Source organism: Aquarana catesbeiana, linkage group LG10 (assembly GCF_042186555.1).
Source record: "Aquarana catesbeiana isolate 2022-GZ linkage group LG10, ASM4218655v1, whole genome shotgun sequence".
In the NCBI taxonomy this organism is placed as follows: Eukaryota; Metazoa; Chordata; class Amphibia; order Anura; family Ranidae; genus Aquarana; species Aquarana catesbeiana.
In genome coordinates, this window is record NC_133333.1 from 235,294,320 (window position 1) to 235,320,159 (window position 25,840).

At 43.3% G+C, this 25,840-nt stretch overlaps 1 protein-coding gene across 11 annotated transcripts in view; it reads right to left on the bottom strand.

Annotated features, from left to right (window-relative positions):
• The window catches only part of MTOR (mechanistic target of rapamycin kinase), a 182,227-nt gene that overhangs the window by 137,854 nt on the left and 18,533 nt on the right, over window positions 1-25,840 (bottom strand). For 8 of the 11 annotated variants that reach the window (XM_073603448.1, XM_073603446.1, XM_073603447.1 and 5 more), the window contains exons 5-25: window positions 22,967-23,218; window positions 22,743-22,877; window positions 21,098-21,373; window positions 20,736-20,844; window positions 20,304-20,487; window positions 16,781-16,909; window positions 16,461-16,705; window positions 15,632-15,844; window positions 15,322-15,527; window positions 15,121-15,243; window positions 14,398-14,481; window positions 10,179-10,271; window positions 9,973-10,107; window positions 9,747-9,876; window positions 8,033-8,283; window positions 7,927-7,947; window positions 7,103-7,126; window positions 3,626-3,712; window positions 2,246-2,413; window positions 1,659-1,771; window positions 949-1,111 (exon numbers count right to left, since the gene is read on the bottom strand). In XM_073603448.1, coding sequence (XP_073459549.1) covers window positions 949-1,111; window positions 1,659-1,771; window positions 2,246-2,413; window positions 3,626-3,712; window positions 7,103-7,126; window positions 7,927-7,947; window positions 8,033-8,283; window positions 9,747-9,876; window positions 9,973-10,107; window positions 10,179-10,271; window positions 14,398-14,481; window positions 15,121-15,243; window positions 15,322-15,527; window positions 15,632-15,844; window positions 16,461-16,705; window positions 16,781-16,909; window positions 20,304-20,487; window positions 20,736-20,844; window positions 21,098-21,373; window positions 22,743-22,877; window positions 22,967-23,218 — 3,141 coding nt within the window. The remainder of the gene's footprint in view (window positions 1-948; window positions 1,112-1,658; window positions 1,772-2,245; window positions 2,414-3,625; window positions 3,713-7,102; window positions 7,127-7,926; window positions 7,948-8,032; window positions 8,284-9,746; window positions 9,877-9,972; window positions 10,108-10,178; window positions 10,272-14,397; window positions 14,482-15,120; window positions 15,244-15,321; window positions 15,528-15,631; window positions 15,845-16,460; window positions 16,706-16,780; window positions 16,910-20,303; window positions 20,488-20,735; window positions 20,845-21,097; window positions 21,374-22,742; window positions 22,878-22,966; window positions 23,219-25,840) is intronic. The other 3 variants (XM_073603449.1, XM_073603454.1, XM_073603455.1) reach the window with 1 other exon arrangement.

A 25,840-nucleotide genomic window follows, 5' to 3' on the forward strand; every position in this document is an offset into this window, starting at 1 on the left:
GAACTCTGGGCTCTCAGCAGACATTAGAAGGTATGTGCGGTCACCTGCTTCATACTGTAAATGGAGACCGAGTAAAAGTACCAATACTTTTTTTTTTTGTAATGTCATGTGACAGTGGACTGTGTCACAAATATATTACAACTTTTTTTTTTTTTAATCAGCCCTCGTGGGGGGGGGGCACCTTTGGTGAGATATCCAATTTGAGGCAGGGAATGGGACTGAGACAGAGAATGGGACTAAGACATGATTCCCAAGTCCCTTTCTCTGTAGCCCCAGCTGCACTGAAAATGAATGGAGAGGAGACAGAGGCTTCTCTCCATTCATAAACAGACATCATAAATACAGATTACTATGCTCAGTGAATGGACAGAGTCAGTGATCACTGACTGCATTCAGAAAAGGAAAAAGACACGCTCCATCCTGACAGATCTGGGACAGGGGGGACCAGAGGAGCACGTAGAACATGGCAGGGGACTGGTTTGGGCGGAAGCAGCAACTGTCAGCTGCTTTATTGAAATCTATAGAAGATCGGTGCTTATATCTCCCCCCACCACCATACCAATCATCCCTGACTGCCCAGGTATCAGATGACGCATCGAACCATTTGCAGGAGTCCTGCAAATGTTCGGTATGGATGCAACCCTAATTGTGCCCCATTGTTGGTGTCAGTGGGAGGAATAGTGCCCCGCTGTTGGCGTCAGTGGCAGGAACAACTGTGGCTGACCGTGAGGAATAATGCCCTAGGGATTAGGACAGCAAAGGGCTGCAGTTTGGAGACCACTGCTAAAAAAAAAAAAAAAAAAAAAAAAAAGGCAAACTGCACTTTTTAAAATTTAGCAGATTTACATTATCATCTGAACATTAAATGTACTTGCTGCCTGTAATTTCTCTCTAATGAACCATTAATATGAAAGGCTGGAGAAGCCTTAAAAATGATCAGGTCTGTACCTTCTTTCCCAGCTGAAAGACCAGGGAGGAAAGCATGTCCATGGCAGCCGTTCTCAACTCGGGGCTGCTGTCCAATGTACGGACAATGGGATGAATTATTCGGGAGGCATAATCTGTGAAATCCAGCGATTCCGTCAGTCGATCCACAGTCTCCAGGGCCGCCCTGGCAAAACATTAAAGGAAAAATTGTTCAAATTTCAGTGAATGGAATCATATTTTACATGTCCCAGTTGGGATTCTGATTCTGTAATAGTTTAACTGCTGGTTTTAGTTCTGTTTTCACTATATGTATACAGATATTAGATAAAAAACAAACAAACAAAAAAAAAAAAACCCTCCATCCTCGACAAAGGATTCCCAATGCACTCTGGGGTGACCAATATACACCAGATGAAGCTTTCAGATTGTCCAGGTGAAGATACACTCATTGTCCAAGTGAAATGTCAGACTGAGAAGTCTGATAAGGAATATCATAAAGGACTATAGTTAATTTGTACAGTTAATTTGTACATTTAAATTGCAGCTTAAGATAAATCTCTCTAAAAAAAAAAAAAAAAAAGGAATCAAGAGTCCCAACTGTTGGCTAGAACAAATCAATATTCTTACTTTTAATTTAACTCAGCCCATAAAAAGTAAAGAAACTAATTGCAAAAGAACTTTCTTCAAAAGTCTTAGAACAGAGCATTAGCTGGCCAGTAGTTTCTTCTTACTTTCGTGCTGCTAATGGTGCGTCTGTTGCATCAAAGAGCTTTACGATGGGTGGTAACAAGAGATGCAGGTAATCATCTAGATTGGCTCCAAACATCTGGATAGCATTCAGAAGCTAGAGAAGAAAAAAAAAAAATAAAAAACACAATACTGAGATTTTCTTGGGCACTATTATACATGCATATAGATCAAAATCAAAAATGAGGAATGGAAGCACAATGCAGTAATAGAAAACTTTCAGCCATAAATATCCTAATACAACACAATGAACAAAAACCATAGAAAACATTTCCGGTGTCCTTTCTCAAGTTCACACTTTTTAACTTAAGGGTAGGGACACTCAAAACTATTGTTCCTGTCTTTTTGTTTATTTTATATTTTGTTAATTAAAATTCTAAATTACTACATTGCGCTTCCAGTCCCCATTTTGATTTAGATTTCTGTTAGGTGGTGACTGGAGCCTGCCTGACACACATTGTCTAGTACAACATACAACCCCCCTTTTGGAGGAAAAAAAAAAAAAGAAAGAAAAGAAATTTATACACACATATACACAAAAAAAATGTTTCTTTTTTGCCCATAAAAGTACCTTAACAACTACCGCTCGCCCGGGACTGCTGTCATGCATGAATACTCGAAGAATGTGTGGAATAAGTTGAGGCAGGTACAACTTAAACTCTCCTCCCAGTGCCAGCACAATCTGCTCAATGAGTAAGATGATGGTGCTCTGGATGGGATTGTTCATAGTCCAGTAATCCTGCAGAGAACAAGATGGAAAATAAAATAGACAATCAAAAAAAAAAAAAAAAAAAAAAAAAAAAAAAAACCACACACAACTTCTGTAGTTTGTAATAAGCACATCCCCAAGATCACCATAAGTGTGGCCCAAGACCTAATGAGGGGTAAAGAGTGGTGTGGAAATGGCCAAAGTGTGCTGGGGATATGCACTGTAACTAGAGATTCTCTGGTTAAGAATACTTGTCACTCCCCTTAAGCAGCCATTTATGTGACCAAAAGGTCTAGGCCTAGCTTTCTCAACCAGGGTTCCACCTGAGGTTCATAGGGGTTTCTTGATATGCAATGTATAATTTCTCTTGCCTGCACTGACCACCAATAACAGACACTTCTACAGTGATCACTAATATTAGGGTGATCCGTATGCAAAAACTTGGCATGCCACTCATAGCACAACAAAACATCCCCCACTGCAGTCTGAAGCGAAGGAAAGGGACAGGGAGAATTGGGACCAGATGTCTCTGGGACAGAATACGAGATCATATCTCCAACATTAAAAACTTCTAAAAGATACAAATGTAACCAAACACTGTAAAAGTACACAACTTCAGTTTACAGCCCTTCACTTCTATCACTTCTTAAAAGAGGGTTTTAGCTCTGGATTAAATGAGTATTGCAGCAGATGCCGCTTTCATTTTTGTCCTTATAAAAACCGACGTTCCACTTTTAAGATGACCTCGTGTTCATGTATTCATTGTAGGCTCAGTTTTGAGTGCTTGGGTTTGTGACAGGTTCATTGTGAGTGCAGTGGACCGGAAAACGCAGGGAGAAGGAGATGAAACTTTAGACTATAGCTCCACTTAAACCCATGTGCCATTTTGTAAAGACATAATGGTGTACTGAATTCAGATGTCTTTAGTGTATGAAAAACCAAAATGTGTACGTGTTTTTACTTCACGATTGGGTGTGTTTTTCTAACTTTTCACCGTTTTAAAAAGTAAATAAAGTTTTTTTTTTTTTTTTTTTCCCCCCAGCAAACACTGAAGACTTACCTTTCAGGGAAACAGGAGTGTTCATTTTGATTTGCTGTATATGTTATGTAATGAAACCAACATCTGTGACATGAATGTGAGATTTTCTGGGAACTTACTACTTTTCAATATAGATACATCATGGGAGAATTATTCCAATCTGTGAGCACAAAGCTGCCATCTGCAGATACATTTATACTTACTTTTATCAGGGAGAAGATCTCATCCATGTAAGGGCGGATATGGCTCCGGACAAAGGAGACCAACATCCCCAACTGCTGGAACATGAACTGGAGAGAGAAAAAAGGGACACAGATCCAACAATCACTAAAACAAAACGTAAAACTGCAAAAAGTATAACTGCAAATATTTAATGGCAGAAATATTCTGATTACTCAAAGCAGCCAATTTCTCAGTGCTGTAAAATTAATCTCCCCCCCATCCCTCGTCACTTCCACCTTTACATTTAGAGAGGAATATATAAAAAAAAAAAAAAAAAAATCTAAAAAAATCTAAAAAAAGCAGTCCACCATCACGTGTAACTTGCATGTGTTCTTTGAGACCTTGCCAATGGAGAGCCAATCAGAAGAAGTTCAACAAATTTCCTCCAGGTTTCTCAATACAACTCACCAGGGCAATGGAGTTAGCAGTAGTCCAAAATGAACCAAGAATAAAAACCTGGCTAACACGCAAAACTCCCCCAAAATCAACATACTGAATATCCGCATAAAGCCAGTATACACTAAGAAAATCAGAAGAACGATCGTCTGGTTTTTCTTGATGTTTCACAGCAGGTCAAAACCAAAGATTTTTCTAAGAATTTTCATACAATTGGTACAAAGTTTTTTTTTTTTTTTTTTGTTTATGGTTTCTGATCATGCAAAGTCTTTTGTATCCTATTTTTCTTGTATGAAAACAGTACAACAAAATTGTTAGTTCTGTTCACATCAAATGTTTTGTACACCCTATACGAAAATTAAACGAACGTGTCCAGGTCTCTGGACCTGGCCACGTGCACACAAAGAATGTTCCTCTTACTCTGTAGTTTGGAAGACAGGAAATTCGGGACCAGTGTGTCACATGACCATGCATTCAGGTAAGTATTTGAGGCTTTTAGCATAGTTTATTTTTTAAAATATAAAATCAGACAATTAGCTAGAGGTGGGGTAGTCCCTGGCCACAGATGAAATAAAAGCAGAAGTTTGGACACTCAAGTTTACCAGCATACAGTAACATAGCAAATAATGGGGATGGTTTACTAAAACTGCTTCCAGGTTTTATTATCAAAGCTTAAAAAAGGAGAAGTCCAGCCTGAGCTCGTTTGGCTGAGCTTCTCTCATGCCCCGTACACACGATCCGAAAATCGTACGAAAAATGGCGCATTCTAATCGATCGTACGATAATCGGATTGTTAGTACAGAGCTTTCGAGAGCCGATCAGGACAGTTCACCCGATATTATTCTATCGGACATGCACGGAAATTTTTTTCGTACGATTCGTTTCATCAGTACACCTATCATTCGAAAATGCAATACAAATGCATTACAACACATGACATCACTTCCAAATTTTTATGCTGTCGTACGGGAATTTGTGACTTTAGTAAACTCAGATTCAATGTGAGATCAGTATGAAAAAAAAAAAAAAAAACGGCCGATCATTCGTCCGATAATCGGATCGTGTGTATGGGGCATAAAGGATCACAGGAGTGCAATTAATTTTGCACTCCTTTGACCCATTTTCAGCAGACATCGGTCTGAAGTCCGCTCTCTGACGTCACTGAAATCAGCCCAGGCACCGCGTCACCAAGTCAGTAAAGTCTGGATCCGCCAGATGCCCTTCTCAGGCTCTCAGCAAGCCAATTGGGGAGTGGGGGGGCGGCCGGGGGTTAGAGCGGAGCTGATGGACTCAGACAGTCAAAAGCTCTCTGTGCAGGGAGCTAAGAGAACTGAGCTATCGTAGGGTTCAATCGCTCGGTTCTCAGTGCAGAGGCATCAGGGGACAGATGCAACATCCACCTAGGTAAGCAAGATGGGCAAATAAAAAAACAAAAAAAACAACACACACACACACACACCTTTTTTAAATGGAACAAGCTGAAATTAGAAGCCGATTGGCTACCATGCACAGCTGCACCAGATTCTGCACTCTCCAGTTTTGGAAAGCCAACCCCAACGAGTCCCTCAATAAAAAAAAAAAAAAAAAAAAAAAAAAAAAAAAAAACCCCCCCACACACAACCCTTACATCTGAAGACCAACTCCAACCAAAAAATTCAGAGTGGCCCCGCATTTTAATAATGGGTCATAAGATGCCGGTCACAGTATAGAGAAATACTGCAACAAACATTTTTTTCAAGTAGGGCCCAAGATTATAATCTATGTTTAGTTTTACTTTAATACAGCTGAGTGATGCTTCCATGTATATTTGAATAATACACAGGTGAGACCACCATTGCAGGTTACTAAGCAGCAGCCACTCTCTCACACAAAAAAGTCCTTGGCCGCCTCGTCTGATTCTAGATTTATTGCAAGGGTCACTCTTTTTTAAAAGCTAAACACTAATTTGTTCTGTAATCAATAATATTACATGTATTTTTACATAAGATTACCAACTGAATTTGTCTTGTGGGTCAGACTATTATGCTGTGTCAATCAGGTTCTAGTACAGAGGTCAGCACAGACAATATAATAATGGAAGTCTGCAAACAGGAGAAAGGAACAAACCAATGACCACATCAGTAAGCTGCTGCTTTTTTTATTGTCCAGTCACGGGCTGTGGCATGATCTAGATCAGGCTGCATTGCTTAGCTGAGATGTAGTCTGTAAGGCGGTCATGCACTATGACAGGATTGCCAGGATCATGAGACCGGCAGAAGAGCATTACAAATTATTTTCAGGTAATGCAGTAGACAAGCATGGATTTCAAATGTACAATTACGGTAGTTTTTTTTTTGGAGTTTCTAAAAGGCCAACCAGTGATAAACCCCCCCCCCCCCCACTACCCTGTAGATAATCTTGGTAAATAAAATAAGCATAAAGAACTGGGCAGGTGACAGGCTGGGATGGGACAAAGGGTGGGCAGGAGGGATGGCGGCCCTGGGCACTGTGGTGTCATGTGAGGTGGGGGGGGGGTATTTTGGGGATAGCAGGGGATAAGAATTGTTCAAAAAGGGGAAATTTTGAACAGGTGTGCTGGGAACAGTGATTTGGGTGGATTTGTGTTGGGAGGGGGATGATTTGTGCTAGGATGGGGATTAGGGAGAACTTATGTTGGGAGAGCATTTGCGATCAGAGGGGGGAATTTGAGGGGTAAAGGGTTTGTACTAGGGCGGGGGAATTTATGCTGGAATCCTATAACTAAAGCAAAAACTTTAAAGGAATATAGTATATCTATGCGAATGTACTGTATGTACTGCACTATGAGAACGAAAATCAGTAAGTGCTCCCTATGTATGTACAGTCTTAATATTGTATATCAATAAACTCAAAGGGTGTCCCTATATGCCTTTATGGATTGCTACTATAGGAGATTAAACAAATGCACTCATATTTCTGAACAGAAAACAACCGCTTACAAATGTGAATGTAACTCATTATTACTGCTCAACACTAAGAGGACAGCCGTCAGCATTTACAGAGGACAGTCAGTCATCAAAGGCCAAGAGATGAATGAAGCTTACCTGTGGTGACATTAATCCCGTCCTCTTCATGGCCAAAGTCAGAACAGGAAATAAAAAGGCAGAACGAGACATCGCATTAGGGAAAGAAAAAAAAACAATACAAGTCACCACTATGGCCAGAAATTCTTTATACATTTGTAGTATTCTCTGCATTTTATATTTTGCTGGGCTATTTTGATCTCAGATGAGAAAAAAGTGGGAGGGTTAGACATCTTGTCAAGTTTTTACTGCTTAAAGTGGAGCTCCATCCAAAAGTACTCCTCCCCTGCCACATTTAGCATGTAATTTTTTTTTTTTTTTTGGGGGGAGAGAGAGCAGGTACCTAGTTTTACCTGATCCCACTTCACCTAGACCAGGGGTTCTCAACTCCTGTTCTCAGGACCCACTAACAGGCCAGGTTTGCAAGATAACTGAAATACATCAAAGGTGATGATATTTGCTGCTCAGTGAATGCAGTATTCTGCTCTGCATCTCCCCAAGGGAATACCTAAAATGTGGACTGTAAGTGGGTCCTGAGGAGAGGAGTTGAGAACCACTGGCCTAAACGATCTGAGCAGAAGGTCTCCTCTCACCCTCCCTCCAGTCTTCTAGGACACAGCACAGGTCCCAGAAGCCGGACCGTTCAGGAGGCTCACCGCGACCGGTGCATGCGGCATTGACACCCAGGCTGTGCCTTTGGGGCCCTATATTGGTGCCTCCCTGTCCGCACACTCCGTGGTGTTGGTTTGCTCTTTAAGTCCAATGGGAAACAGACCACAATAGGCCTGTTTGATTCACACGGAGCAGTAAAGTACGTAAGAAAGTGACAATTCTTCAAAACTTACTTGAGGAGAAGGCTGGTGAGACTGTAGGGAGAGAATATAAAATAAATGTCAGTAACGTGCCAGATAAGAGAAACTGTTACTCAGTAAGCACTGTGAGGATACACACCTCCCGCACGTTGTTGTCACACAGGCGAATAACACTCAGGAAGGTTGGCATCACTTGAGGTAGAAACTGGACACATTTCAGGCCAAGAGACTTGAAGATGAAGGTAATGGCTTGAACCACCATGGTGTGATGGTTAGACAGAGACTGGTCCCTCAGGATCCGCATTAGGGTGACCACAGACACCGCTGGATAGAACTCATCTAGGGGAAGATTGCTCATAGTCACCAGCATCTCGCTGGTACTGCAATCAGCTGAAACATGAGGAGAGGAGATATGGATGAACATGGGCTCTTTACACTATGAAAAATCCCAACACTCAAGTTGGTTTATCTGTTACAGGTTATTTTAAAGGGGATACACAAGTAGAAAAAAAATCTGAGCACATTTTATCGCCTTTAATGCGATTACAAAACAACTAAAATCTGAACCCCTAGGAATTCAGCCACTTTGTAAAATGTGCTGGCGTACTATGGGTTAAGTCCAATGAGATGCACGCCACCTAGTGGACTTGTCTCTAATTTACATCTGATAGTCTTACGGAGCTATCTGTTTAATTTTGGATAGAGGAAGGGTCGGTCATAACCCACGTCAGTTTGTTTTTTGCAATCTGTGTCCCATTGGGGACTCGGGAGATTCTCCTTCACTTTCTGTCCCATAGTCAAAACAAATGAGGGGAAATCACTGCAAATTAATGGAATCCCTCAGGTCACCAGAAATAGTTTCCCCATTGGAAGATCCCCCCTTTTTACTTTTCTGGGGTAATCCCAAAATGTGGGATTTTTTTTTAATAAATGGTAAATAGGTCAAAATTGGGTGAATTCTCCCAAATGGGGGCACAGACAGCAAGAAAAGGTGTCAGGGGTTCTAATCCCTCTCCACTCCAAGTTTTGCCTTTAGTTGCACTTTCAGCTTTATTTTCTAAACACAACCTTCTACACATGTTCTTGCTCCTGCAGCCCTCAGACAGATTATGCCAAAATCCTAATACACGGTATGTGTGAATGATGCGATGGAAAAAAAAAAAAAAAAAAAAAAGCACTAATCATACCCACAAGGAGCCTAAAAAGGTTAATTACAACTTTTAGTTTGTGATAGAGTGGGGAGGCCAAGAACCTCAGACAAGTGTCATACTGAGTTTGTGTCCCCATTAGAACACTATATCCTAACTTTCTGTAAAAGAAAGATTGAATTTCTCTTCAGTAAACACCAGTAAAAGGGATTTACTGTTTGTCCGCTTTGCAGAGTTCTCTATGCATTAAGTTGAAAAACCTTCTGTGCTGCAGAATCCACCCCCCCCCCCTATCCTTACCCGAGCCCAATCCGATCCAGCGATGTGCATGAGAGCATTAGCTCTCACTGCTGGTCTACCTCCTCCCCGGGCAGATTGATATCAGCAGGAGACGTTGGCTCTCGCGGTCAAATCAATTCTGTGCCAAGTAGAGTCAAGTCGCCCACTGTGTCAATAGATACAGACAGGGTGGCTCAGGAGCGAGTCCGCACGGGTTCCCCCCATGGAAAATGGCTAAAGAGGAGTCTGGGATGCCAGCAAGGGACCCGAGAAGAGGAGGATTGGGGCTGGTAAGTGTGACTTTTTTTTCCCCCCCAATTAAAATCGGAATAAAAAAAAAAAAAAAAATTCTAGACAGGTGAAAAACCATTCAGTGGCTTCCTCCCATGTTATTTATTTTCTTTATGCCTTTTGCCATTTCCTCACCAGAATCCGGGCTGGTTTTAGTTTCGGACATACTGAGGGCTGAAGAATCTCGAGATTGGTCAATCATTCCAATGTTCACTTTGTGCTTGTATGGGTCCAGAGCACCCAATAGGCCCAGCACCCGGATAGCCTGGAAGAAAACATGTACAATCAGTCCTGCAAGGGACAGGGGGTTTCTTTTAGCCACAATAGCAGTGTGCCAGAGGCTTGATAACGAATAACTTACTTCTCGGCGGATACCCTGGTTCTGCTCAGTCTTCAGGAAATTTAGCAGAACCTCCAGCAAAGATGGGTACTTGCGGTATGGCTCTACCACATACCCCGTGCTGGCTACTAGCTGGCCTAGAGTCCACAGCGCCACCTAGGGAGAACAACAACAAAGTCAGCCAGCTTGTCTCCAAGTGCCAGTCCTGACATTTAGACTACACCTACCTGTCTCTTAGCCAGCAGAGATGAATCCTGCAACATATCCATAATAATTGGGAATAACTCATCCATCCACTTTCTCATCTCCAGTCCACTGACCTGTAAGGGAAAAAAAAAAAAAAAAAAAAAAAAAAAAAAAAAAGGGAAAGATTGTCACACGGGGTGTGTGTAAACCTAGGATGGAGCACTATGCAATCTGAATATATTGATATACCTAGTGCATTATATGACTAATATTGCACTAGGTATAGGGAATTGTGAAAGTATATATGAATCGCATAGTATATATTGTCTCATACAAGCTGTAATGTCAACCACAGCAGAATACCTAGCAAGAAAAAAGTAAATGCTGCAAGAGCCGGGATGATCAGGATATGCCTTTGATAGAAAATGGGTTACCAAAGCCTGCCTCCTGCACACCCTGCAGTGCTGTCCCTCCTTTATACCAGGAGTCATTGTCACATACAAGGTCCAGCAACATCACTCTGTACCCCGGTCTGGCCCTACACTGACAATGCAGAGCACCAAATGCCATTCACAGCGCTCGCCACCCAAATCAAAATTCCTATCTAAGGTTTAGGCAAGTACTCCATTAAGGTGGCCCACTTCAGTTAAAGTGGTAGTAAACCCTTCCATAGACCCAGTGAAGGGATTGTCCTCAGGTGATACACAGGGGTAAAATAAATCCTCCTGCATAAGTTGTACCTGTTTATCTGCAGTCTTCCCTTTTAAACATCCGTTCAAAGTGCTGAATTTAGAAGCTTATCTGAAGGTTCAGAAAAAAGGGGGGCAGATAGCTGAATGTACACTCTGCAGAGATCGAGGAGAGGTCTGAGAGCTGATTGGAAGGAAGTGACATGCCCCCCTCTTCATACAGCACAAATGAACAGAGCTGAAGCTGTCAATCTGCTGGAGGTCCCTCCCCGTCACCATTTTTCTCTTGGTGTCATGAAAACCTGTCATAAGTAATTCATGCTGATGGCAGAACAAAGCAGGAGACAAAAATTACACTTGGTGCTTTTAATTGAGACAAGGACACTATAGAGGAATATGCTTTGTTCACATTTCAGCGCCTGAGGTTTACAACCACTTCAAATTGTGAATAACCTGAGAAATGCAGTTCTGTCAGGTGGGGCCTATTAGCCTAATTATTCGTGTCTCGTCGCTGTGATGGCAGGTTGGATGGATGCTCTGGGGGGGTTGGAGGGCTTGGACCCGCTTATTTCACCCCCTTATCTACACAGACTTTAAGAGCCCTTTCTCACAGAGCGCGGGGGTGTCTGCGGTAAAGCACCGCTAATTTTAAAAAGCGCTTTTCGGCCGCAAGGAGGGCGCTTTTAACCCCAGCTAGCGGCAAAAAAAAGGGTTAAAAGTGCCCGCAAAGTGCCGATTCCCATTGATTTCAATGGGCAGGGGCACTTTAGGAGTGGTGTATACACCGCTCCTAAAGCCCCTCAAAGAAGCTGCTTGCAGGACTTTGACGCCAGCCAAGCCAGCACTTGGGCTTTCACACTGGGATTGCATAAGGCATTCTTTCAGGAGCTATTTTTAGCGCTAAAGCGCCTGAAAAACGCCTCCAAAATGTGAAAGGGTTTGTAAAGGCAGAAGGTTTATCTTAATGCATTCTATGCATTAAGATAAAAATGCCTTCTGTGTGCAGCAGCCCCCCTAATACTTACCTGAGGTCCAGCTAGATCCAGCGATGTGGCAGAAGTGTCACGGCTGCCCGGGCCACGGCTCCATATCTGAATGGACACACGGAGCTGTGGCTCGGCTTGGTTGCCCTCATAGCAAGCTGCTTGCTGTGGGGGGCACTTAACAGGAGGGAGGGGCTAGAAGTACCGAAGACGAACCAGAGAAGACAAGGATCCGGGCTATTCTGTGCAAAACCAACTGCACATAGAAGGGAAGTATAACATATTTGTTAAAAAAAAAAAAAAAAAAAAAAAAAAAAACACAAACACACACCACACACTTTAGTATCACTAAGGATTTGGCATCCAGTGTTTTTTTTTTTTCTTCAGTCACCAAGCTAACCTGGGATTGTTCAGCCCTGCACTAAGGGTTCACAGCCTTTATGCTGGTGTCAAAGGCATCAGTTTGAAAAGTTTCAATGATCATTTAGAATTAACAGACAGGAGCCTCTGACATGAGATTGATCTCCTTCTGACCTGTATCTAGCAGGTTTTGGATTACTATTGGAATGTTTGTAGTCATCAGCATTTTTGCAATAAGACCTTTCACACTGGGGCGGTTTGCAGGCATTATAGCGCTAAAAATACCGCCTGCAAACCGCCCCAAAACAGCCTCCGCTGTTTGTTCAGTGTGAAAGCCCGAGGGCTTTCACACTGAAGCGGTGCGCTGGCAGGGAAAGAATAAAAATCTCCTGCAAGCAGCATCTTTGGAGCGGGGAAGGAGCGGTGTATTCACCGCTCCTGCCCATTGAAATCAATGGGACAGCGCAGCTATAGCCGCACTATACGAGTGGTTTTAACCCTTTCAGCCGCCAGCGGGGGGTTAAAACTGCACCGCTAGCGGCCGAATACCGCGGTAAAACAGCGCTAAAAATAGCGCTGTTTTACCGCCGACACCCCCTACCGCCCCAGTGTGAAAGCAGCCTAAAAGGAAAAAGGTGTTGATAATGGCACCAAAAATGCACGTGATTTAACCGGGCTTATGGTGTGTTTTTCATAGGTCATGTGACTCAAATACCAGATCAAAAACATAACAGGGGTGTGTTATTGATGTGTTCTTGGTGCGTTTTCAATGTCTTTCAACAGGGAGGTTCTTTTTTTTTTTTTTTTTTTTTTTTTTTTAAGCCGACCAAAAATGCAGCAAGCAGGATTTTTAAAGCGTTTGTTAACCCAAAAAAAAATAAAGATCCTGTTCCTTTAAAGCAGGTTATACAGCAGAGTGCTTGTGCTGCATCATTTGCCCCCCCCCGTATCACCTAGCTGATCCTGCCCGTCTATGCCCTCCCCTTTGTAAACTGACCACGGTGTATCATGGCTGCTGAACCCTGACACCGTGGTCAGTTTACGTGCCTCCATCATGCGCAGCCCTGCTGTCTCCTCTGTGCTCTCTCCCCCCTCCCTCCCTGTTAGCTTGTGACAGTGCCCGTCCCCATTAATCCTGCCGCTCAAATAACTTTCACATCTTCATACCATCCCGTGTTCTAATCCTGTGTGCCTCGGCGTGAGTGATTTTATATAAAAAAAAAAAAAAGCCTGCTATACCTTATTTAACAGCTCTTCTCAGCGATCACATGATCAGCTAGCGCTCTCTCCTCTCCCGAGTGACGTCAGCGAGGGAATCTCGGCCAAGCCCACTGCATCGGTCAGACGGGGAGAGGAGAAAGCCAGCCGATCATGTGATCGCTGAGAAGAGCTGTGAAATAAGATATAGCAGGATGTTTTTTATAAAATTACTCACACAGAGGCACACAGGATTAGAACACAGAGGGGATGGTATGAAGATGTGAAACTGGCTTAACAACCACTTTAACACCACAACGGAAGCACTATGGACAGTGTGAAGACATACATAGAATTTAGAGGGATGCATTTTTCTTGAGCTTTTTTGTGCTAAAAAAAAAAAAAGGTGCCAATAATGGCTGACAATACATTCATATTCATTTCAATTCATGATATTAAACAGTCGAATACAATTATATATAAAAATATATTTTTTAAAAACGGTCTTCAGTTTTCGGCCATTTGCTGCACCTCTAATTACAAACATCTCTGAGCCCGCAGTTCTGTAAATAGAAATACCCTTGCACTGCAAATTGCCCGCTTTTTTTTTTAACTCCTCGTGATTGTTATCACACTTGTGATATCCACCCCCTCCTTCGAACATACTGTACACACTGTGGCACACCCCTATCCCACCACTAACAAAGCAGGCATGCTTGGAAGCCTGGTTTAAAAACTTTCAGCTTGTGTACATTCACGCAAAAAAAAAAATTAAGGAATATTTAAGTGAACTTAAGGGTTGTTTACAATGTGCTCGTGTGGAGTTTCTTTTTTTTCAATCACATTGACAATGCACAGATGACAGGTCAGCAGTAACCCACAGAAAGCAAAAATCTGTTGCTATGGCTTGCCATTTCTCATTAGTTTCTGTAGTATGTTATTTAATTAATACAATAATGTTGGCATGGGAAACAAAACATAAATGAAGGGTAGAAGGTCTGCTACCTGATGAATATGATTCAAAGACTTACCTGGGCAAGCTCTCCAATTGTTGCCAAAACATTGGTCACCACGGCAGGGTTAGGATCTGGGTCACGGAGTTTTGAAATCAGAGCCTGGCGATTACAGAGAGACATTAGTCAGAGTGTTTGACTGAACAAATGTCGACAAGCTATGGAATTCGTTACATAATACTACTAAAAACACCTTCACACAATTGGGTTTTAAAACTGTGGGCTACAAAACTTTACTCTTTAAGGGAAGTTTTGACCCCTTTCTCATATGGGCAGATGGAGAACTTTTCTCCGTGTCTTTCACATTACCTGTTGTCATTGTGTTTGGAGCTCTCGTCCTGCAGCCTGCTGGGATGCACGTCGAACATCCCAGAAGGCTGCCAGGCCGAAGGGGATGAACTCCACCGAGCTCGTCTGACACTGGTCAGTGGCAACATGCAATGTTGTAGACATGGCGCCAGATCTCATGCATGTGCAGACAGATCTGGCATTACGTACAGTATTTCATATTACCATAGTGGTGTTGGGAGATCTTGTAATATTTCAGCACCTATGAAGGTATTTATAAGATAAATATGGTAAGCAATTAAGAGACGAGGAAAGAGGGAAAAAAAAAAAAAAAGAAAAAAAAAAGGGGAAGGAGAAAGAAGAAGAGCTGTAAAATTTAGTGAAAGGCAAGCCAAAAAAAAAAAAACAATTAAATCAAATTCCACCCTGAAATCGCTCTAGGAGAAACCATACCTTCAGTATTGGCTCCATGTAGGGGCGTATCAGTCGCGGTGCGTTAGACACAAGGTGGCCTAACATACGAGCGCTTTGTTCTTTGTTTCTCCCAACGCCACTGTGCTCCAGCTCTGTCAGGATCTATGGATATTCAGAACGATTAGTCTTGACTTGCCCGATAGTAGTGATCGCAATACAAAACAGCCAAGTGTAACCTACCTGGATGAGCATCTTGCGCAGAAATGGCATGACAAAGGCAGGATTCATGCTGCTGAGACGACCAATCGTACAGATGGCCAACTCCCGGATCTCAAATACCTCATCATTCAGAGCCACAAACAGGGCCTGAAGGTTCTCTGCCTGAGCTAGATGTGTATCGAAGCGTTCGTCTAATGATGCCAGAACACAGTATCGAATATCGGGGTCTATGAAAAGATGGAAGCATCCCAAGAGAGTTAAACAATTCCCTTCTTGATACATTTTATATTTTTTATAGGGATAAGGTGCGTACCATAGCGTCTATCGTTACCTGGGTCTGTTATCCCGACCACAAGCAGTTTGCTAAGAACATCAGCCACAACTTGCACTGCGGTCTGACTCACGTGTCCGTGTCCACTCAGCAGCTGGATAGAGGGGGTCAGAAGCCGGGAGCAGGTACGAGCAGCTTCCATTCGGATCTCCTTGTGTTCGCTGTTTAGGAAATGATCAGCACAGTGACGCACAAACTGTGTCAGTGAGTGACCTGAAAACAAAAGAAAAAAAAAAAAAAAAGAACAAAATCGCTTACTAGGGGCACATCTGGAAAAAGTATGATACAGACACTTCAACATCCTAAGAATGATCTAGATTAGTTGTCATCAAATTGTGGCCCGGGGGGCCGGATGTGGCCCTTTGCTTGCCTTTAATAGGCCCTCGGGATACTATTCCTTCTAGGACCAACAATGGAGCATAATTACTCCCACTGACACCAACGATGGGGCACTATTTTTCCCCACTAACACCAATGACGGTGCACTATTCCTCCCACCGACACCAATGATGGGGTACTATTCCTTCCCTAATACCAACAATGGGGCACGATTCCTCCCAATGATGGAGCACTATTTCTTCCCCTAATACCAACAATGGAGCACTATTCCTCCCACTTATATCAATGATGGGACATGCTTTACTCCCATTAATGCCAGAGCATTTTCTATTCCCACTAGCCACAGTCCGGCCTCCCCAAAGTCTGAAGGACAGTAAACTAGCCCTTTGCGCAGAATGTTTGGAGACCCCTGATCTAGATTAAGGTTAAATGGGTTTTAAAAAAACTAAAACACATTAGGTGTCTAAACTAAGTAATTAAATGCCATTACCTTCAAACTCAAATGTTCCCAAGGTGCGGAGAGCGAGGGTTATGCTGCCCACATCACTAACTTCAGGAATATTGGTGAGACTCGGAGAAGAGAGTTGCTGTGCCAGGCCTTTGGGCATTCCTGGGTGGCGGAGAGGTTTGTGCATAAGAACCAGCGAAAGCATTTTCAGCAGGCCGTCCTGAATGTCCTTCTTCAGCTGTGGGATGTGACGACTTAAGTCATACAGCACGGCTGTTAGTGCAGGGCTGGAAAAAGAAGCAATAGTTAAACGAATGCATCACCTATCACCCATTTCTCCCACATCACTCAAGATAACATACCTCAGCCCCACAGACAACATGGGCTCCAGAAGTTCCTTAATATCCTGTTGAATGGTGGGCCCCATGGCTCGTGCCAGCATGCTGATGCAGGTAAACACTGTGGCGTCCACCTGCATAGTCTTCTGCCTCCTGTATGGAGAAATGGTTCACACTGAGTCATAGCTTCCAAAACTGGCTTATGTGAAAAAGCAACAATTATATGGATGAATGATCACTCTTAGCTCCATTTATAAAGAAAAAAAAAAAAAAAAGATTATAATATAATATAATATAATATAATATATCTCACATATGCCTGCTCGCTGTCACTGGGGAGGCTGCAGGATAGGTTACATGTTCCACTCTAGTTATGGGTGTAACATGTTCCAAAAGGTGAACCTATTCTTTAACAGGAGAACTGAACAACTTATCAATATACTTTCATACATGAAGGTGCATATGCTGAAGCAAATAAATTTAACGTAGCAAGGTTAAAAAAAAAAATGTTTTTGACTTACCATAAAATCCACTTCTCCGAGTTCATTGACAGACATAGCGCTCCATTATTCAGAACCATAAGGTTATAGCACCCCCTACAGGAGTAGGACACTAGGCAGAAAAAAAGACTTGGCTACGCCTATGGGCAGTCCTAGGTGATATACTTCCCACTCTCTGCTATAGGCCTTCAGTTTAGTAAAAAGCAGTGTCAGAAGCATCAAAACTCCTTAGAGGGGTGGGTGCTGTGTCTGTCAATTAACTCAGAGAAACAGATTTTACGGGCAAGTCAAAAATCCCATTTTCTCTTTCGTTGATTGACAGACACAGCGCTCCATTATTCTGAACCATAGAGACATCCCAAAGCAGTGCCGAACATGAGGGGTGGGACAACGAAAATCCCAAGGCTAACAAGAGCCAACCAGGTAACAGGAGCTCAACACAAACACACTGGAGCCCAACCTGAACAATACCCCTTCAAGAGGGAATAGACCCTCTAAACAGCAGCCTGCAACACCTTGCGGCCAAAAGAAGCATTCTCAGATGCCAGCACATCCACGTTGTAGAATTTTGTGAAAGTGTACACCGGGGACCAAGTGGCCGCCTTGCAAACCAGCGCAGCTGACGCCTGATAGAAGGCCCAAGAAGCAATAAACAGCCAAGTAGAATGCGCCCTAACAGGCAAAAGGAGGAACCCAACCCCTGGCATTATAGACCAGAGTCATCTGTCTGATCCATCTAGAAAAAAGGGTCGAAGAAGCAGACAGCCCCTTTTTGGCCCGTCTGATCACAAACAGTGACTCTGATCTCCGAAAAGGCCCTGCGACTGCCAAAATGCACCCAAATCGCCCGAACACATCCAGGACATGCAAGGTAAATCACTTAGGACATTTTGACCTGGGACACAGGGAAGGAAATACAACGTCCTTAGTCAAAGGGAATCAGGAGGGAACCACGGAGAAGGGCGAAGAACCACTTTGTCTTTGTGGATCACCAGGTAAGAAGTAGGACATGGTATCACCTACACTTTGCGAGCAGAGGTGATAGCAACCAAAAAAAAGCCACCTTCTGGGACAGAGGAACCTCCCGAATATTTTCAAAGGGAGGCTCCTGTAGAACCGAACGCACCAAGAGTAGATTCCATAGCTGTAAAAGCAACTGCACCGGTGGAGGCAGGAGTACACACCAGGGAGTGCGAGACCAGGGGACGCCGAAGAAAACTGCCAAGGCCGACATCTGGCCCTTGATGGTACTCAAGACCATGTTCTGCTCAAGGTGGGCACGTATGATGCCGCACACAGGGGGCACCACTAGGTTCTTCACAGGCGGCAGTGGCCCCTTACGGGGGGGCATCCACTTAAGGCCCCTCACGGGGGAGGGCCCACTTAAACAACCCCCCCCCAATAGGGGGTCGCTGTCAGAGCCCCCACAGTGCTGTCCCTCTGGAAGAAGGCCGCCTGCTGCGAGTGCACAGGTCCACAGGGGGAACCGGACCAGGCTAGAGCCGAAGGAGGGCGGATGCCCGCTACGGAAAGTGGCGGCCTCTGCCGCCCGCTCTAGGGCCGCCCCACACATTGCCCGAGCGGTAGGCCGCAGAAGCTGCAGCCTAAATTAGTGGAGGGCTGCCGCAGGGGGGGGCTGTCAACCATGAGGAACACAGTGACTCAGGCTGAGACCCGGTCGTATGCGACCTTGCGAGGCGTTTAACTCACAGGGCCAGCCCCCGTCCAGTGGGGCTATGTCACGGCCAACCTAGCACGTAGCTGCGGTCTGCACACGCTCGCTAGCCAGACTGGGGAGACCAATGGATCTTAGTGTCCAGCCCGTCGCCCAGTCCGGCAGTTGATTGTAGATCTCACAGGAAAAAATCCGAGAGGAAAAAAAAAAAATTGCCAGTACCAGAGAGCCCAGCAGGGAACTAGGTCCTTACTCCTGACTAGGCAGAAAAAAAAAAAAACTGAAGGCCTATAGCAGAGGAGGAGGAGGGAGGTGGTGTTGTATATCACCTAGGACTGCCCAAAGGCATAGCAAAGGTCATAAGGCTGTGCCCCACCATGTATTATATTTTCTTGGTATGCTGGTGACATGAATGTCTTGTCTTTTGCCACCCTGGGGGGGCCCCCAATACAGTAGGAAGGGAGCTCACTGCAGAACATGTGAAAGGGCCCGTTGTGGTATCGTAGTAAAGGGCCCCAGGATAGAGATATAGATATATATATTTGCATTTTATAGTTGCCCCCCTACTTTTGTCCCTGTCCCCCCCATGTGCCCCCCCCCCCCCCCCCCAAATATGAAAACTGGAGCAGCCACTGCTTGTATGGGAATACAAAACCCCCTTGTAAGAAATAACATCGGATGGACACAGGCCCATATCCTGAAAGCAACAAAACCTTTTCTTTCATTGTGATGCATACATAGATGCAGCAGCTAGGATTAAAGCGGGGTTCCACCCAAAAGTGGAACTTACGCTCATCGGATCCCCCCCCCCCCCGGTGTCACAATTGGCACCTTTCAGGGGGGAGGGGGGTGCAGATACCTGTATAATACAGGTATCTGCACCCACTTCCGGGAATAGACTCCCGCGGGAGTCACGCCCCCTCCCTCACTCCCCCGCTGTCTCCTGGGAAAGACAGGTCCCAGGAGATAGCGGGGACCATTGAGAACGCGCAGCGCGACTCGCGCATGCGCAGTAGGGAGAATGGTGGCGGCAGCACCCGAGGGACGGTTCGGACCCGGGTGCAGACATCACTGGATCCTGGGATAGGTGAGTGTCCTTATTTTAAAAGCCAGCAGCTGCAGTATTTTTGCAGCTGCTGACATCTAAAAAAAAAAAAAAAATTTTCGCCGGGCTCCCGCTTTAAAATGCAGACTACGCAGTTTATCAATCCACTAGGAATGAGGGATATTAAAGCTGCTTGAGTCCAGTTTCTGTCATGGTGACAACAGTAGCTGCAAGCAATTCTGAAAGGCTAAATTTTCTAAAACTGACTGTCCAACTGCAACAGCCTGAGAATAAGTGTCATCTGCATCACAATAACCTGAAACTCACTTGTGAGCGAAGTCCTTAGGTGGTAAGGCAGTCTTAACGTTCTCCAGAATTTTGGGCAGGTAACAGCGAATCTCTAACCTCACAGCGACAGAGATAAGTCCGAGAGCTTGGAAGCACACAGTGCGCTCCTTCTCCTTGCGCACGCAACTCAACAAATGGTTCATGGTGTCCTGAAGGTACTGATCTGTACAAATGATGTAAAAAATAAAAAAAAAAAAAAACAAACACAGACATGGTTACAAGAACTTATACCAAATAAAAAAAAAAAAAAAAAAAAAAAAAAAGGAAGAAGAGGAGAAGGAAGGGGGGGGGGGGGGGGGCAGACTCAATGGACCACTTTTTTTCTGCCAACACTCTTGTGTTAAAATTTTAACAGGGAGATCTTAGCCGAATTATCCAAAAATGACCAAGTCCACGATGTACAATTCCTACCCGAAAAAGCGCAAGGCTTGAATGCTGCAAGACGGGGAAGGACACTTATAATGGTCAACTGGATTAAAGGGTTCTTGCTGCTTCGACATTTTAAGACCCATCGACATATCTAAAGAAACAGAAAATATGCAAAGTAAAACACTGAGCAAATTGTCTGCAATTCATAAAAACCTGTAATAAATATTTTCTATAATCAACCTTAACTTGCATACATTTTATTGAATGCAGGAATGCTGCATTTGGGAGATTTGCATTGTACCTGCATGCAGTGGTAAACAGATAAATACAAGCATCAATATGCCTAGTTACACATCCATGTTGTGTAAGGCCTGAAGCACGCACAGTAAAAATGAAATTCGTACCTGATCATACTTTTCCTCTACAAGCTCACGGCAGGCACGGCTTTCCACCAGCATAGACTTGTCAGGCATGGGGGCCGTTCCATATCCTAGAATTCCCTGCTGGCCTGTGTATCCTAAAAGGCCCAACAATGCGTTGGAAGGCTGTGGCTGAACTGACTGTGAGCTGGCAAATGGGGTGATGTGTCGGGGTTTGAGGCCATAGGACATCAGGTCTTTACAATGCTTGTCATGGACCAGCTGCTGCTGAGTGATCTCTTCCATCTCCTCTCTCAGACGCTAAGGGATAGAAATATTGCAGGAGATATGAGCATTAAAGTGGATTCTAAACTCAAAAAATCTAGATTGGCTAAGATAAATGGAACCTCTAGAAATGTTAACTGTGCAGTACGTGGAAAAATCTACCTTTTGTCTTTAGTATACTGCCTGTTCTGTAACCTTATAGTTATACATCTGCAGAAATCATCTAAAGACACTCAACCCTCTACCTATTCTCACCAGATTTGGCAATGCCACCACTGTGCTGATCATGGTTCTTCTTGCTGCAGAGGAAGCTGTAGTTGAGGGCCTGCAGTGCAAAGATCTCCCTGCTTCCGTTTCATTCATTCTGTGGATCTGTATAGCCTACACACCTCTCCTACTACGGTTTGATAATTCTTCTAGCAATCATCAGAAGGGCACCTCTGACATTAAGAAAAGCCCTGCTCCCTCCACTAAAAAAAAAAACCTCCACACAAAGACTAACGCATGGCAAGTCAATGGTTTTTGACAAAAAAAAAAAAAAAAAAAAAAAAAAAAAAAAGTGTGTAACCCAACTTTTTTGTTAAAGGTGAAAGAGAAATGTTACACAAGTAGTAAATAGATAACCAACATGTCATGCTTTAAAACCGGGTACGTTCGTGGAATGGTGGCAAACTACTGTACTTAAAAATTTCCACAGGCGACGCTTTAAAAATTTACAGAGGTCTAGAGAGAATTATTGCTCTCGCTCTGATATTCGCGGTGATACCTCACATGTGCGGTTTGAACACCGTTTACATATGTGGGCGTGACCTATGTATGGGTTCACAGCTGTACGTCAGCACGAGGGGGCTTTAACTTTATTACTTCATTTTTACACTTTCCTTTAAAATTATTTTCTTTGATCATTTTTATTCCTATCACAATGAATGTAAGCATCCCTTTGTGATAGAAATAAGCAGTGACAGGTCCTCTTTATGGAGAGATCTGGGGTCAATAAGACCCCACAACGCTCCTGTACAATGTAAAGCTATAGATAAAAGCATTGTTTACATTAGGCCGGAACTGGAAGTGTCTCACTCCGGTCCTCCTAGTCCATAAAAAAAGTGTGTGGGGGACCACGTTCATCAGTTAGAGAATTGCTGGCTGAAAAAAAAAAAAAAAAAAACCACAATACTGGGGTTAAGGCATAGCCATAACCCTGGCATTCCACTGCCAACTGAGGACATCTTTGGTCTATGGCCCGGGTGGCAAATGGTAAAAAAGACCTAACATTTCCTTTTATAGTTTAGCCATAGTCTAAAGAAATCTTTGCTAGGATTACAGCTTTCTATACAAGTTCTCTACCAAATACACACACTGTCATTGCCCCCCTCTGTCTCTCCTCAAATTTCTTTATCTTACTCACCTCGCCTTCCATGCTGCTGATCCGCACCAACTCATTAATAATTAGCAGTGCTCCATGGAGCCGATCATCTTTGTTCATCCCCTTTTCCTTAGACAGGGACTCGTCAAATCCTCGCTCTGCTTCTATGAATGTTTGCTAAACAAGAAAACAAAATATGGTATATAAGAAGTCATAAAAGCCATTGTCATTTCCACACATAGACACAGACCTTAAAGCACCAGTACATTTACAGAGCGATGGCAGAGTCCTTGCGAATCATGTTTGCAGGCTCTCACCCGGTACCACTGGGGTTTCTGAAGCTCCTTGGGTTCACGCTGTGTAGTTAGAATCAAGCAGGCTCTCAGGGCTGCCACAGCGCCCTCTCGGATCGCCTGTTTTGGATCCCACACAGCATTGAAGATGTTGTCAAAGAAAGGCTGCACTTGCTGGAAGAAAAATGTGGGTGCGCTGACAGCCAATTCCTTTAAAACAAGCACCTGCAAGAGAAAATAAAAATAAAAGTCCAGGTTTAACCATATGACTACTGGGCAATGCATTTTTTTTTCCCGTACACAAGTTTCAAACCTGCATTTTTTGATAGAAATTACTGTAACCCCACCCCAGTACATATTTTCTGAAAGCAGAAAATATGGAGGAGAATAAACTGGTGATAGCAGCTACTTCTCATACTCATTTTCAGGAACAAAAATACACCAAAATACATTTTAGTGCAAACATTATACCCATTTTTTTGGTAAAATATAAAAGATAGGGTTGCACTGAGTAAAGAGAGATACTCAACACGTCAAGACACAGAATTATGCAAGCCTGTGAAATTGCAAAAAAGCTAAGGCACCCACATTTCTGCATAGACAATATTTTAAAAGCCTTAATTAAGTTAGAGTTAACTGCGAATTATGGCCCTTGAATTACTGATCACATGTGTGGAGCAATTCAGGTTTACAAATTTATACTTGCCCTACGCTGCACTTAGATAAGGTGTGCACAGGCGCGCTAAAAAAAAAAAAAAAAAAAAAAAAAAAAAAAAAAGAGAAGAAGTAGAATTGATTTTATATAATTGCCCCCTCCCCCCACTGTTTTTACTACACTGTTATGTCAAGGGGGCTACAAGCCACCCATGTAAACATGAGCAGGTGACGGGTTCTCTTTATGGAGACATTGAGGTCTATTAGAACCCCAATGGCTCCCCTGCCCTCCAATGCAGCTATTCAAGCATAGATGCGCATCTTGAATAGTTGCATCCTCAGCTACACTAGCCAAAGAATGACAGCTGTGACACCAGAAACGATGCGCATTATGTCATTAGTCACAGGACGCATTTCCGTGTTCCATGGTTCCTCCTGTGCTCATTATACAAGCAGCTCCCTGTGGTCCCAGGCCCAGGAACCATCAGGGGTGCATTTTGAGAGCCCCATAAATGTGATCAGACGGCTCTAGAGCCACCTGGATCATTTTTGTCAGAAAGCCCTTCGCTGGCTGTTAAAGCCGCTACCAAGTTCAGAACTGCAACAGCAACCGTGAGCTTGATTTAACCACTTGTTTACCATGTCTATGACCGTACCTTGGTAGACAAGTGGTCAGAGAGACTGACTCCCCAACCTCAATTAATAAGTGCTCACACCTGGTAACCTGTGCAAGAGCCAATACCACTCAGAGCATGCACAGGGTTTAGACTTCCTGCTCTGATAGAGGAATAGGGGCAATAAGAGGAGAACAGGATTATTTTTTAACTAGTGACGCACTGAAATTTCACCTGCCGAAAATTGAGAAAAAAAAAAAAAAAAAAAAAAAAAAAAAAAAAAGGAGGAAAAAAAAAGGAAAGGAGGAAGGAGGAAAAAAAAAAGGAAAGAGGAAAGGAGGAAAAAAAAAAGGAAAGAGGAAAGGAGGAAAAAAAAAAAAAAAGGAAAAAAGGAAAGGAGGTAAAAAAAAGGAAAAAAAGGAGGAAAAAAAAAAAAAGGAAAAAGGAAAGGAGGAAAAAAAAAAAAGGAAAAAGGAAAGGAGGAAGGAGGAAGGAGGAAAAAGGAAAGGAGGAAGGAGGAAAGGAGAAAAAAGGAGGAAAGGAGAAAAAGTGAGAAGAAAGAAGGGATGGGAAGGAAGGAAGGAGCAGATAATGGCCACTGAAAAAATGCCATATTTTGCCATGCTTGTGATGTGTTTTTCATAGGTCACGTGACTCAAAAACCGCATCAAAAACATAACACGAGTGCGTTTTTGATACGTTCTTGCTGCATTGTCAATGTATTTGCAATGTGGAGGTGTGTTTTTCAGGCTTCTACCACCTGACCAAATATGCACCAAAAAATGCAGTAAGCAGGTTTTTTTTACACCGCAAGGGAGCAGTGCGAATAGAATTTAAAGGGATGCATTTTTCTTGCGTTTTATTTTAAAGCAAAAGTGCTTCAAAAACTACTCAGTGTAAAAGCAGCCTATTGGCCGAAAAGATGCCGATAGTGGCCAACAATAAATAGTTTAATAAGGATACATATCTATATATAGACCTTTCACCTGAAGTGCATCCTAAATTTTCGGTACTGGAAATTTCAGTGCACAGCTATCTTTAAAGTGTAACTTCACTCTCCCAATTCAACATTTTTAATCCTCACGCTGCTAGCATTAGTAAAAAGATAGGAAAGTATATCTTATTTACTTGTTTTAACTTTATTTACTGGCATAGGCAAATGTCATACAACCCAGCAGTCTTCAGGAGTGGCTTTCTCAGCTAAGCACTCTCTCCTGCATGCATGCCTGAGCTAAGGGAAAATGGCTTTCAGGAAGTAAATGTTACCTAAATCATTTGCCCCTACTCAAGATGGCCACGGCCAGAAATGCTAGGGGGGCGTTTTTCAAAGTGATTTTTCTACAAGATAAAAGCATAGAGACATGGATGGATGAGGGACGTTCGCTTTGCATATTAAAAATGAATTTGTGTTTTTTGATTTGTGGTGCTCAGATTCAGTGAAGATCGTCTAACTCCATTTTTTTAATCTGTCTGGAATTCAGCTTTACCTATAAGAGCCTGGGTAGAACACAAGCAAACAAGAAACCCCCTATCAACTGGTCACATCTATAATATTTCTTTGACATATTTGAGCAAATGA